Source organism: Cyphomyrmex costatus, unplaced genomic scaffold (genome assembly GCF_001594065.2).
Source record: "Cyphomyrmex costatus isolate MS0001 unplaced genomic scaffold, Ccosl1.0 scaffold199, whole genome shotgun sequence".
Classification (NCBI taxonomy): Eukaryota; Metazoa; Arthropoda; class Insecta; order Hymenoptera; family Formicidae; genus Cyphomyrmex; species Cyphomyrmex costatus.
In genome coordinates, this window is record NW_017276028.1 from 952,024 (window position 1) to 966,387 (window position 14,364).

Sequence of the window (14,364 nt, forward strand, 5' to 3'; positions counted from 1 at the left end):
AAGGTTGAATTGAATACAGTGAAGACAGTCTATATTTTGTTCATATTTCGTGCTGTACAGGTAAAAAATAGTGGGTAGTATTACTCTTGTAAATCTAGAACTTTAACGCGCGTCGGCCCTGAGCGCCACATCAGAGCGCTTATTCATTAACTTCAACCTGCTGTCCTGCAAGAATTATTATCAGACGCAGTTTTGCAAAAGGAAAAAATTGTTTCTTTCAGCGTAAAGTATGACGTTTTGTACTTTGCAGGCGCGAATTTAAAAACACCCTGTATATATACATATATATATATATATGTAAAATATATATATATATACATATATAAAAATATATATATATATATATTATAATAATACAGACAATGGGCGTTTCTCATGAGCGTTTCTTGACCACTTGGAATTTCTTCTAAATAGTCAAGACATGCAAAAAAAACAGGCTATTATATATAATATATAAAGGATCGCGATAATAGAAATAATGAAAAAAAAAGTTAAGCATTTCTGACGGGTACAAATAGAATGTAAGATGTATGTTTTTTTTTTTCATAATATACAGAATATACAATTTACAGATTCAATACGCACTAACAAGAGGCGTGTGTCCATAATCTTATTTTACAAGAATTAGATTGCACTATGTATTTGCTTCGATCAGCGTAATCAATCAACGAGCCATACTTGATTTTCATCAACGAAGAAAGAATTGTAATATGTTATATTTGTATGAAAGATTACTTTTATATGTTCTTGATTTTGAAAATTATGGAATTATAATGTATGTATTGATTTTCGAAAGAGGTGGGTATGAGATTGTAAAAACCAGGATTCACATACACACACACACACATATACATACATACACACACATACTGTCCTTCACTCCTTGAAGGTAATCAAAAGTAATGGATTCTATTTTACACTAAATAGCTGAACTGTGTCGTGGTATTTAAAATCATCGCTCCCATTTTTATATAATATATTTAAAGTGACGAAAAGTGTATTTTTTGCGTGCAATCTTGTTTCAATGTTGCGGTAACAAATTGTAGGATTCTCTTTACCTGAAGTAATTTTACTTTTTTTTAACTGTGCACTTTTATTCTCTCACCTTTTTTTGTATGTAATCTACATTACATATTACATTACATATCTACATTACATGTAGAATGATTGAAATAATATCCTTCAGTTGTAGTTGTTATCCAATTGTAAATTGGATAATGCATAGTATGTTATACGTATTGTATAGCAATACTTAAGATCCAAAGATCGTAATATTGAAACAAAAAATTGCCCTAAAAATCATATGTAATAATACTAAAAAGAGATTTTTATAACATTATAGGGAAAAAAGTAGTTGAAATTAGTGGTAAATACTATTAAAATCGTATCATAATGACTAGATATTAATTGTTGCGGTGTTTTTTTTTTGAATATCAGGGCAGCTGCATTAATGATGTAATATATCGGTACTCACGTGTAAGATAAACATATTATATTTTCCCTCCGTTGTTTGTAACAAAGCACATACTGAACATAAATTAAGTTGGATGTCATTTGAAAAGCAAGAAAAAAATATGTATTACGACTTTAGATAATTATAGACATATGTGTACATGACTTTGCTGATGTATCTCCCAATTTCTCCATCATATAATATGTAAATAAGTTGTCACATGTAGTTTTTAATTTTACCTTCATACATCTATCGCAATTATGCGAAACTAAAAGTGATTAATACGATTGTGCTATATGTTATTACTAGTATGTATTTCAATTGTTCGCATCACAAGCACGAAACACAAAAGAAAAAAAAAATTAATCCAATAGTCTTTATATATTGTTATAATATTAAATCTCAAAATTCTGGAATGCCTTATATATATACCATATATAGAGTATTAAGCTTTGCTTTTTTATTAACAGACAATAATTACAATTGTGGTTGTTTATTCAACAATGCTGCTGGTAATGCAAATACATGTCTAATTCAATTTTTAACTGACAAATTCTCTCAATGTTTGCATTTGAGGCAGCAGTTTAGAATATATAAATACTAGAATTTATATAGTATAGTTTTTAGTCCATTACATTTCAAACACTGATTGATAAGCTAATTCTGGCTTGTCATATCCTAACTCTTCGGGTGTGCTGATACCTAGCTCATCCAAGGTCGGTCTGATTTCTTGAAGAATGTACGGATAAATTTGGGTAGCATGTGGGCCACCTTTATCTTTTATACTCTCTAGAAACCTTACAGCAAGCGCAAAGTCATTTAACCTTCGGCAAGCTCTCAATGCTGCACATATAATCTTTGGTTCTGGCACAAGATCCATACCTAAACAAAACAAAATGAATTTGTTATTTTACAATTGATACATGGATATACATTTATAATAGGTTTATAATAAAATAAAGATAGTCCTTATGACTATCCGATTAAAAAAATGCTTGTATGATAAAATTAAACATCTTTCTTTTTTTATAATAAAATATCAACAGTGTCCAATTTTTCAATATAAATTCTTTTTGATTAATAATTCAAGAAAAAATCAATTTTCTTATGTTTTTGAATTAACAATTAAAAATAAAACACTCATAGCAATATGAACCTCAGAAAGACAAATACATGCATGGAAATATTATTTCTTAAGTATAATTTCAAGTGAATTTGAATAAAAGTTATAAAGGACTTTAATATAATATAAGCAATAATCAATATGCCATTAGATTGATATATAAATAAAACTAACAATAAGTAGGAAAATGCATAATTAGATTTGAGCTTAGTGCTTAATACAACAGTATTTATATACACATCCAATTCTGCATATAAATTCATATTGAAATATCATTAAATACTAAGATCTAGCTCAGACTGAACAAGATACTTTCCTACTTATTTTTCAATACAAGTTTTATAATAAAAATTTCTATAGGACTTTATAGAAGTTGTGACTAAATAGATGTTCGGTGATACCAGAACACCGTATATTCACATAGATACGATCCAAAATAAAATGCAATTGAAAGGAACAGCCGTGTTTTACTTTATGACTTCTCGCGTTCTTGGCAGTTCTTGGCAATAAGAGAACCACCATCGGTATGAAGTGTCGTGTTTCAAACAGTCCAAGATTCAGATCATTTGTTAATAGAAGCAATTAACACTGCGAACTTACCGGCCAGATCGTTCAGGGCTTTTCGGATTTCCCAATGATCGATATCATTGCGGCTAAAAAAATTCACGTATCGTTGGTCGAATTCCTCGTCGGTCTCTTTGAGACCACCATGGGCGGCTCTGGTGCTCTGCGTGCCGACGACGGAGATCTGCGGCATAATCGCGGTGCGCGCTGCCGAGGCCACGCGTGTCGCTACGACGCGCAACATTTCTCTTCGCTGAAAATCTCGCACGAAAAACGATCGACTGATTATCTGTCTGTTGCGTAAACCGGCTACGGCGGAAGTCGACCGTCCAAATCACAAATTAATTAGTTGATTTGCTTGCGGTTTGAGGCAAGTCCGACCAGATGACGTGATCTGCCACTTCCGATCGCGAGTGATACTGGCGCGTATCTTTGAATTGAGAAAATAATGTGTTAGAAGTTCGAGAGAATTGGACTAATCGGATAATTCTTTAAATTTAATCTGTTTATTAGTTTTGTTCTATAATTAATTGAATTCTATTCTGTAATTTGCAGTTTTCAATTTTCAACAAGTCTATTATTTTTTATTCCGGTACTTTTTATTAAACTAGTGCACATATAGTATGCTTTCCTTTTAGATGACACACTCGACACAAACGTCGTTCTATCCTTCTTAACATTCAACGAATGATAAAGATAGAACGCGATGTTTGTGTCGAGTGTGTCCTCTAAAAGGAAAGCATACATAGTGCGAGCGGAGCTGAATTGAAAGCGATTTTCCAATAATTATTCGAGAAACAAAATCTTCCACCCAAGGCGACAAACTCTATCAACCCGAATCCTTGCTTTTCCAACTCAACGCAAGTCCTACCAAAAAAACCATCCTCCAAAAGACTTAATCGCTATATAAACTATCACGGAACATCCCTTGTACAAATCGCTTTTCCTAAAAAGTTTGCAACTCGCTTTAATGTTGAGTTTATCGTGCAGTCTGTTTTCCAAATCGTTCGGTTCATTCGAATATCTGTGTGTGAGTTTCGAGGTCAAGAGCACAAAGACCAAGGGTGCGGTCAAAGTCTCGCTATAAATGCTTTGAAGCGTTTAATTGACCAATCAAAAGAATTTTAATAATAGTTTAAAAAACTTTAAATATTGAAATAATATATCAAGTTAACGACTCTCTCGCAATTAAAAATCAAAATATAAAATAACCTATGTATATTTAAAATTGTACATCGGTATAAAGGCATATAGAGTCACAATGTTATAGTTGTAATTTAACAATACTTATTACATCTATATAATTCGTGATCCAACGATTATACGAGCTATTCCGAATTTTACAAATTGACCAATCAAGAAACGTTTCAAAGCGCATTTGTGGCATCGTGTTGACCGTATCCCAAGCCCAAAGAGGACACTGGACCAAAAGCAAACGGCAAGTCTTCTTTAATTATTCTCTGCAGGAATCGAACTAACTCGTCTGCAACCTTTAGTGAGGCCTCGTTGGAGAAATAATATAACTATCCCCGCAGCCGAGGTTGGCTTCGGAGTTGAGCATATTCCTGGATGAAGCGTCCCAAGAGTATCTCACTACTTCGGATAACTCGATCTTGGAATTGTCCGAGACCCAAGTGAGGGTCTCTCCTCCGGCTTCAGCACCACCGCGGCTTCACCGGCTGCTCCGGCTTCGCCAACCCCTTTAGCTCTTCACCGGCTTCTCTGGCTGTCTTCGCCAACCCCTCCGGCTTCACAGACTCCTCCGGCTCCGTAAAATCAGTTAGAGACGTCCTTTTATACCCCCTCCTCGATCTTCGTCATCTGTCCTGATACCAGATTCGCCTGCTTTATCGGATGCCTCGGCGGAGTGAATTTTTCCAGACACCCCTCCGTCAACTCTTGATTCCACTTCAGTCCGCATCCCACCCCCTTTCGTCATCTCGTGTATCGTCCTCTATTCCATCATCCCGAGCATCTCAACATATTATATAATTTCTATAATTTCGAACGTAGAATTTCTAGAAGTCCCTGTTCCTTCTCCTCTTCCTCCTCCTCCTTCGCTTCTTCACAATAGCTATTATCAAATCTACCCAACTGACTCCCTTCCTCATTCACCCTACCCTCTGATCCCCGTAGGCTTTTTCCACAATCTTTTCCTCTCCTTTTCTGCCACAATCGATTAAATTGATTGATAAAATTCTTATAGTTCACATATACACATGAATATACCCCCACTCATTTACTTGTGATCCCTTGATTCTCAAACAATTGCATATATTAATAATTACATTAGATAATAATAATAAATTGCATAATTATAATGGCAAAATGTAAACTTTATCTCTGTAGAACAAATCGGTTAAGATAAAAATAAAACAATATAAAAATTGCATTTAAAATTTTTTAGAACATCTAAAAAACGTGGTAATAACTATGTTGAAGAATATAAGTTGTATTGTACATAGACAATGGTAGAAACAATACAGTCGGCTTCAGCTTCAACAAAATAGACGTATCCGTAGCAGAGTTCGACGTAATCCACAACTTTTGATAATCAGTTACTTAAACAATTCCTGTATAATCTTAATTACACAGTAAATAATTATTTTGGAAATCATAATTAGGTACTGATAATCATATTGTATGATTATTAAGTAATTTGATACTAAATAATTTGATCATACAGTATGATTACCAACAATTATGATTACCAAAGTAATTGATTACTCTGTAATTAAAATTACAGAAATTGTTTATTATAAGATAAGTAATTGATTATTGAAAATAAACGATTATACGTCCAACTCTGGAATATACCAAGTCAAAATAATGATTATACTTTAAAAGTTCTTTGCTAGATTACAATCTAATTATTACTTCCATATAGTCGTGTATTTAATTAAAATATTAAAATTTATCATGACTTCAGTAGAAAGATAATTTGAACCTTCTCTAAAATAATAGTTTATTTAGTAAGTAAGAAACCAATATAATTTATGTAGTAACTAATATTTATATAATGATTAATATAATATTTAGTAGTTAATATTAATATTTTTTTATATTATATATGAAATGTAATTGCAATTACCAAATTGCTACCTAATGTGTGTGTGTGTGTGATAACAGAAAAAAATTGGAAATATTTGTCAAGATTAAATTAAAAATCAAGGACAACAATGCGTCAGCATTAAATTCATTAAATATTGATTTATGCATCACTTTAATAAAACCACTAATGGGCTTGCTCATTTTAAATATGTTTTGTGCGTTTTACTTATATTCTCTTATTATTGACTCTTATCGAGATCCTTTAATAAAAAATATAACGCGGATAGTGAAATTTATCAGTTATTTATCAGTTCTACGTATCGCATTTCTGCGTAAATTCATCGGGAATATGTGATTTATGAATCACGCTATAGGTAAATAAAAAAATAAAATCTGTATAGTGAGAAGGATTTTAAAAGAATCCATGTAATGCATGTTTGCATTACTTGTTATCTAAAAATGCAGATATATAAATAAATAAGCATTATATAGCATTGCGAACGATATATTATTGCAACATATTTGAGCAATGATAATCTTTTATTTCTTGCATTTAGTGATAGTTTGGATGTACATTTAAGTGCTGCCACAACGCTTGTACAGACATATTATAGCATGCACGTTGTTTAAAGTAAAGACCATATATATTTTTAACATTATATATTTTTAATGTTTTTAATGTAAAGAAGAATGGGGAAATTGTAAATACCTATAAGAGAGTTAAAGCAAACACAATTATTTATTAATTATAAATGTCTTTCTACTACTTAAATTATTAAACTGCTATAATAAATATGTGTACGTACCATAGAACGAGACAATTTCCAAAATATAAGGTGATTGATAAAAACTTTAATATATATTTGTTTATTTATAAAAAGTAAAAATTATTGTATGCATCTCTCTGTAATGTATAAATAAAATTTAATATACAATAAAAAAGCGAATAAAGCGCGAAGTAAAAAATGTTTACAATCACTTTTAAAAAAACGATAAAAATAAAAATTTTTTAACTATTTTCTATTTCCGAACTTCGTATTTATAATAGTGAAAGAACTATGATAAGTGCTGAAGTTCCTAATGCGATGTATTTCAAGAAATTATGTAGGTTATTTATTATTATAACGTGCTGCGAGAGAGAAAATTGAAAAAGATTGAAAAATATTTCTATGTAAAAAAACACATCGTGTATCTTTCTTCATGAAAATTTACACCGTATGAGATCTTTTATTTTCATTGTAAATCTTCGCAGTTGAATATCTTGTGATATTATGAAGCATTACGACCAATACGACGGAAGACTATCTATATTCCGTTTCTGATATTGTGATTTATTTCCAACAAGTAGTTTTATTGTAGAAAAAAAATAAAATAAATAAAACTTTCCAAATTCTTTTTCAAGACTGGCTGTTGAAATTTTCAATCTTTAAAAGTCTTACTCTTTAAAGTGACAGTCTATTCTAAAAGTTTTTGAGAGAAAAGAAAAACAATCGATTGTTTTTTTGACAACTTAATTACTAATATATATATATATATTCTTTTTACAACAAGATGGACCAGTGTAACTTTAAAATGATCCATTTTTTGTGGATGAGTATAAACATTGTAAAACAAGGTAAAGATGAAACTGTTTATATTATATTTTTTCTCTAAGATTATAAATTCTCCAAACGTGGTTCTAAAAACGCGACATATTTCTTCTGGTAAAAAAACGGCGATACTTTTATGTCTTTATTATTTCTAATGGATATCCAATAAATTCACAAAATATGCAATCCAGACATACGATTCAATATCCTTACGTTAACGTTTGGTGACGCGACTTCTCTCGTCGCATATATCGCCATTTGTGCGCGATAATCGCGCGCCGAGTTAAAGTGGGAGATTCGTTGATTGCGAGAACATCGCAATTGCATCGAATTAATTGTCCCAAACGGAACCAAGCAGGAATAGATAATACAAACGAGGAAATACCACATTGGGTACCACGTTGACGGAGAAGCTGCGCTCCGCGCGTTTGCGAAAGATCCATTTGCGCGGCGTCCGCGCAATCGATTAAATCAAGATATACGTATATCTTCGCGTTCGACATACTGCATACGACTGATAAGAATTGAATTCTCGGGCCGATGTTAGCGTCGCGGGCCTCCGCCGCATACTCTGTTGTACACCTCGACACGCGCTGGTCAGTCCGGCATACCTAGCGCAGTTTTGTACAGTCAGACGTTCCCTCTGAGACCCACGACTGTACCCCGACGAGGGACCATCGACTGGACTAGAGGAAGGTCACGGTGTGTAATCAAAATTCTAAAATTAGTTCGCTGGAATTAGTTTCTCGTCCATGTGCGATAACGACGAAGTTCGTACGTCAATATTCTTCCTTTATTCTTTTTTGAGTTTTTCCTTTTTTTTTTATGCATAAATATTTGTCTTGCTACGGAAAGTGTAATACAGTGTAACTTATGGAGGAGAATTTCGTGTTTTATCGCTCTTTCGTATCATCAGACATTCGTATTATCAGACAAGATGGACATTCTCGTTGAGATCTCGATTAAAGATTAAATTCTTTGAGCTGTCAGTACTCTTGCAATCATATAATATGTAATCGATATTACATCTCTATTGGACCTCTTTTAAATTTTAAAACAATAAAATTTCTAATAAGTAAAATAAGGCTCTATATAAGCATAAAACATAATGAGATATGTCAAGTGGGCATGCTGATTTAAAAAAAAGCGCACGTGCGATACTGCGCGCAGAGAAACATCGCGAACGTAAATAACATGTTGATAAAGAGATAGTTGATAACATTGAATTAAGTTAAATTTTAATTAACAATAAATTTTCACATATTTTCTCAAAAAAAAAAAAAACGGGCACGTTTGAAAAATTTGAGAACACGGATTTATTTTCATTATATAATGTTGCATTGATCCTTAACTTCAAAGTAACATTTAAAACGTAGTGTTATCACGTTATCGATGTGTATGCTTATAAAATCTTTGGCTGCATGGCGTTCGGCAGAGAAAGCAGCTTTGCAGTTATAAAATTCTTTGATGTAATTAGTTTTGCCCTTATATAATACCTCACTTTAAATGCATAAACTGTTACATTAAGAATCATACAATTGTTGTGCGTACAAAGCTGCTTCTTCTGCTGAACGCAGCTGTTATTTCTTATTTTGTGTATTCTTCCAACCGATTTTAAAATCCTCATATCGACGTCATTCTTAACTTTAGATTATCTATAATTCATGTCACAATTTGAATTAGAATTCTATTTGTAATTTTATGTGATACGAATGACATGTGGACAATTAGAATACATACGTATGTAAAGTATATGCTAAGATACACAGACCGAAGTACATGACGTATAAAATTACAAAATGTATAATAGAATTGTATTCTAAAATCTGAAACGTGAATTACAGCTCGTCTAAGCGGTGGTGAATCTTATCGTTAAAAACTGACCCACAATTTAACATACTTATATTATTAAGATTAATTTGCACATTCATTTTTACTTTGTGCCATTTTCTGACACTTTTGATTCAATGCGCATGGACTATTAAAAAGTAAAGCGAAGGTAATGGACGGTTAATGTTTCTTAAGCAAGATAATTCATACAGTGATATATTGATTAAACATTAACATGCATTGCTCAAGAAACGTACTAAGGAAAGAGAAAGTCAAAACTTGATTTTGACATTATGAAAGTTAAAATGATTTTTGGTTACAAAATTTCACTGTTTATTAACGTTAAAAATTAAAATTGTCATTTTTAATTTTTGTTAACTTTTATGTTTCCTCCCCTCTTCCTCCCAAAAGGAACACACACCAATCAAGAAGAAGTTGAAATGACGTACTTTACCGTCAAAATACGTCAAACGATTTTTTGTTATAAAATTTAACTGTTTATTGATTTTAAACGTTAAAATAAAGTCATTTTGACGTCATTTTAATTTTTGTGTGTTCCTTATGTTGGGAATATATACTGGACAAATGTTGCGCTAATGATTGCACTATTAAAATTCTTGATAAGTAAATGAGTATAGTGTGAGAATACATGTGAAAATACATGAAAATCTGTAATTAATACATCAGGATTTCAACATTTTGTAGCTCGGAGGTTAATATCCACACTGCATGCCAGCTTCGCAATTCGCATCCACATATGTTTTCGTTTCGTACGTTTATCGCAATCATGAAATACGCAAGATAAGGAGAATATCCGCAAACTGGCGGTTTATAGTTGCTATGTATGGTTAATAACTTGTGATTTCGCCAGGCATTATTACGACATTAACGCGCGAGTCCGCATTTTCCGCGTGATGATGCGAACCGGGGAGCGCGGCGTGGCGGACGGAAAAACCCGACGAAACGAAAATTATGGATGTTACACGTATTGTTACTTACATAAGAAACTACACAGATTGTTACATAAATCATTTTCACGCGATCGACAGGTAATCAACGTTGAAATATATTATTTAAGTAGGCGTGAAAGTGAAGTGTTATTTTTACTGCCTTTTAATAAGGTTTCAGTAATCACGTTACATTAAATTTGCTAATTAAATACGTATATATTAGGTTGAAACAGGAGTTAAATTTGCTATGAACTTCAAAATTCAAGCAGATATAATTTTGTTAAAAATGAACAAAATTTAAAATAAAAAAGAAGAGTTTTAGAAATGAAATTTCTATTTTCAAAAGATTATTATGAATTTTGAATTTCTGCGAGTTTGACCATTTTTATACAAAGCTAAGAGCTGGACAAAATGGAAAATTTTTCATAATTTATGGGGTTGTCACGTATTTAAAAAGACTTGCAATAATTTTCAATTTTTTAATATGAGAGCTAAAAATTTTTCTAACATAATTGTTTTTTAAAAATGTTCCTAAAGTATTGAGTTATCTCGGATTAAATAAAAGGAGTATTTTGACTTTGATTGCTCATAACTCTGATGTGTAAAAATCATCGTACTTACTGCAATTTAAAAAATAAATTCTCTAAAATAAAACTTTGTTGTATCAAATGGCATAATTTGTTAAATTTTTCAAGAGAGATGAAGATATTATAACAAATGGAATGCATTACGAACTTGTTTTGATTCAAAATTTGCGAGATATTTACAAAAACAAACGTATGTTATAACACAAACAGAATTTGAAATATTTGAAACGAAAATGATTCACACTTTATTATACATATACGTTATGTAGAAATGTAATTCTCTTGAATATTATTCTTAACTAATTTTAGTATTTTTATTTATCCATTATTGTACTACAATTATGTAATCAGTTAATTGACTTCTCTCTTTCTTTTTTGTCTTTAGATTTATTTAATTATTTATAAATGTAATTATTAATTAAGCAATATTTAATTTCAATATAATTATATTAATTTTGTAGTTAAAGTACACATTAATATCACAGTTTAAATTAAAAATTTGTTTGTGTAACATTTTGAATGTTCCATATTTGTTTGCATAAATTGAAAGTAAATATCTAATATGTTGCGAACAATTTTTAACACATACACCATAGTATTGCATATGACGTGACTAGCATATTTAACATTTAGTAAGACAAGTGTAAGATAACGAGAATCACGAATGCGCTTTACCAAATAAGCTTCGTAAAAATTCGCAAGTGAGTAAATAAAATTGCGAAGCAGGAAATGCTTCTCTTAAATTTTCTTACATTATTATTTTTTTATCTGGAATTAATGTAAATCAGCGTAAGTTTGGATTGTTCACATCCTGTTTGCTCAGATTCAAAATGGCATATACCTTATCTGTTCACATAATTTGGCTAAAATATTTTAACAAACATAAACATATTTTTGTGTTACAAATTCATTCTTGTTGAGAGACGCAAAATACTAGAAACATATATTTATAAGAATAGTCTTTTTTAATCTGCATAACTTTATCACGCGCGTCGATTAAGTGAATGTGATCAGAAATTGTGACAATAAAGATTGTTAATCCTGCGGAATCGTGTTTAATCTCATTCACTCTTAAAACTTAACCTTTGGCACTTGACGTTGTATCACATTGCCTATATCGCATTGATATCGTTCACGCGATAACATTACGCAATATTTCAATGTGTTAATGTTTATGTTGAACATTTATAATGTTGCAAAAGTTTATAGTGGCTTTTCCTTCTCTAAAACTTCAATACTTTTTTTTTTTTTAAGTAAAAATACATATTTTCTTGCTAATAATTTGTTTCTATTAAAATATATATGTTAATATGTCAAAAGAACGTAGAATACAAGAGAATGGTCATTTTTAAAGTTAAAATAATATAATTACATTGAGGACAAGATAAAATAATGAGAACGGCATTCTTAATCAAATAAAAAAGAGAAAGTATTTATTTCGATAAATGTCAAATAATGAAATAAATATGGAACGGATATTTCGTATCGATTTTACGATATCGGTGATAATTTAAGAAGTTTAAAATGTAGGGAAATATTGACATAGTGTGATTATATCTTGATAAAATAATCAGCAACTATGAAAAAATTCCATTTATTTTAAGTCAGTAAACACAGAAATTTAGTGCAAATATAAATGTGGAACAAGTTATTCAGTTTGATTTATTCAATTATACGTAAAATGTAAATTTGCATTATCTGATGATATTTGAACTATTAAGTGGCCTGTGATAGTGTAACATCGTGGAGCAAGCTTGATGTGTCATAAAAGAGAAATTACCCGGGATTCGATGGAGATTAATCGTGTTGTACTCGCGCAAAAGGTGAAGGTTCACGATCTTAGATAACACAAAATTTTATGTAAGTTATATATATATAAAAAAATGACTTTTATAAGATAAAACTGTAATAAATCTTCAAAAAAAACACTGAAGTAAATCTTTATTTATTAACATTGCAATAAATTATCAAAAATAATTATTTTTGTTAATGTCAAAAAATAATGTATTAGATGTCTTTGATTGAAATTTTATTATATTCCAATTATGTATAAACAGAATAGTTTGTTAAATTTCTGATTGAAAGAAAACAAATTTTGTATACATACACTTAAATCGTATATAATACTGTGCCATTAATTGCACAAAAAACATCACGTTCTTTTGCATCACACACACATTACGTAATCTATCTTATTATCACTGAAGTACCGGAGCGGAATTGTATCTTGTTTCGTTATCGTTTACTAGTATCTAAAACGTCATAATGTTCGTACATATTTTTTTTTTCACTACAGCTTCCGCGTAATTAAACGAGTTCTCTAACACTTTTACAATACTCTCATTGCAATTTTATAAAATTCACAATAATGTCACTGATAGGAGCAAAGAAAATGCGCTTGATTTCTTACATTGCTGTATGTATGTTAAACATTAAATTTATCTAACATAAAACGGATATCTGTAATTTTGAATATTCACTAAATGATGCAACTTCGTATTTTTTGAAATACCTATAAACTACTTTAAATTTTTATCTAAACAATTATTCTTCTATTATGCGTCACACAACTGCTGTTCATTATTCTTTACGTTTCTTTTTGTATGTTTTTTTCCTCGATGCGATATTGCATAATCTTACATGTGATATTATTCAATAATTGATGTATGTCTCCTTTTGTGACTGCTACACGTAAAACAACCATAATACGAAGATAACGAAATGTTATTATAGTATAAACATGTAAACAATTTTTCAACTAAAATTATATATTATATATTAACATTATTGGTAAAACTTTACAATAACTACGTCACCTCAAAAAAAATATTCAGGACATGTTTTCGACGTATTTTTGCCTCCTGATTACGAATATGATAATAAAATTTGGCGGTCGGACAAATTGAAGTCGCAATCTTGAAAAAACTGTTCAAAAACACGATTTTTTCCAGTTTTTTGCATTTATTTCAAAAAATGCGCATCAGACAAAAAAATGTTTCAAACAAAAAATAAAGAACATCAAATTCTCTACAAAAAAGGCTATATTCATTTTCTGCGTAATATAAATGGTAAGCCCGTTTTATTCAATCTGGTGCACCACCATCTTCATGTTCATCAAAAATGTGGTCAGCAACCATATCTTTCTGAAATTCTTTCATTATTTTAAAGAACTCATAGATGCGTTCTCTGTGTGGATGTGCACGTTTGAGAATGTCGC

General features: G+C 30.7%; 2 protein-coding genes across 2 annotated transcripts in view; one reads left to right on the top strand and one right to left on the bottom strand.

Annotated features, from left to right (window-relative positions):
- Positions 1-1,930: 1,930 nt before the first annotated feature.
- Positions 1,931-3,480, bottom strand: COX5A (Cytochrome c oxidase subunit 5A). Its single transcript, XM_018538820.1, has 2 exons — positions 3,177-3,480; positions 1,931-2,335 (listed from the first exon to the last, which is right to left on the bottom strand). Exons 1-2 carry the CDS (start codon positions 3,382-3,384, stop codon positions 2,085-2,087), a joined length of 459 nt encoding a protein of 152 aa, XP_018394322.1. The 5' UTR covers positions 3,385-3,480; the 3' UTR covers positions 1,931-2,084.
- Positions 3,481-8,042: 4,562 nt separating this feature from the next.
- Positions 8,043-14,364, top strand: part of LOC108773086 (facilitated trehalose transporter Tret1) — a 13,024-nt gene continuing 6,702 nt past the window's right edge. The window contains exon 1 of the mRNA XM_018538804.1: positions 8,043-8,482. The gene's annotated coding sequence lies outside the window, so the exon portion shown is untranslated. The remainder of the gene's footprint in view (positions 8,483-14,364) is intronic.

Excerpts from the sequence above, each read along its gene's own strand:
- COX5A (XM_018538820.1), bottom strand. The coding sequence starts at position 3,384 with ATGTTGCGCGTCGTAGCGACACGCGTGGCCTCGGCAGCGCGCACCGCG. Across the intron at positions 2,336-3,176 it reads AGCCCTGAACGATCTGGCCG|GTATGGATCTTGTGCCAGAA; the intron begins GTAAGTTCGCAG and ends TGTTTTGTTTAG.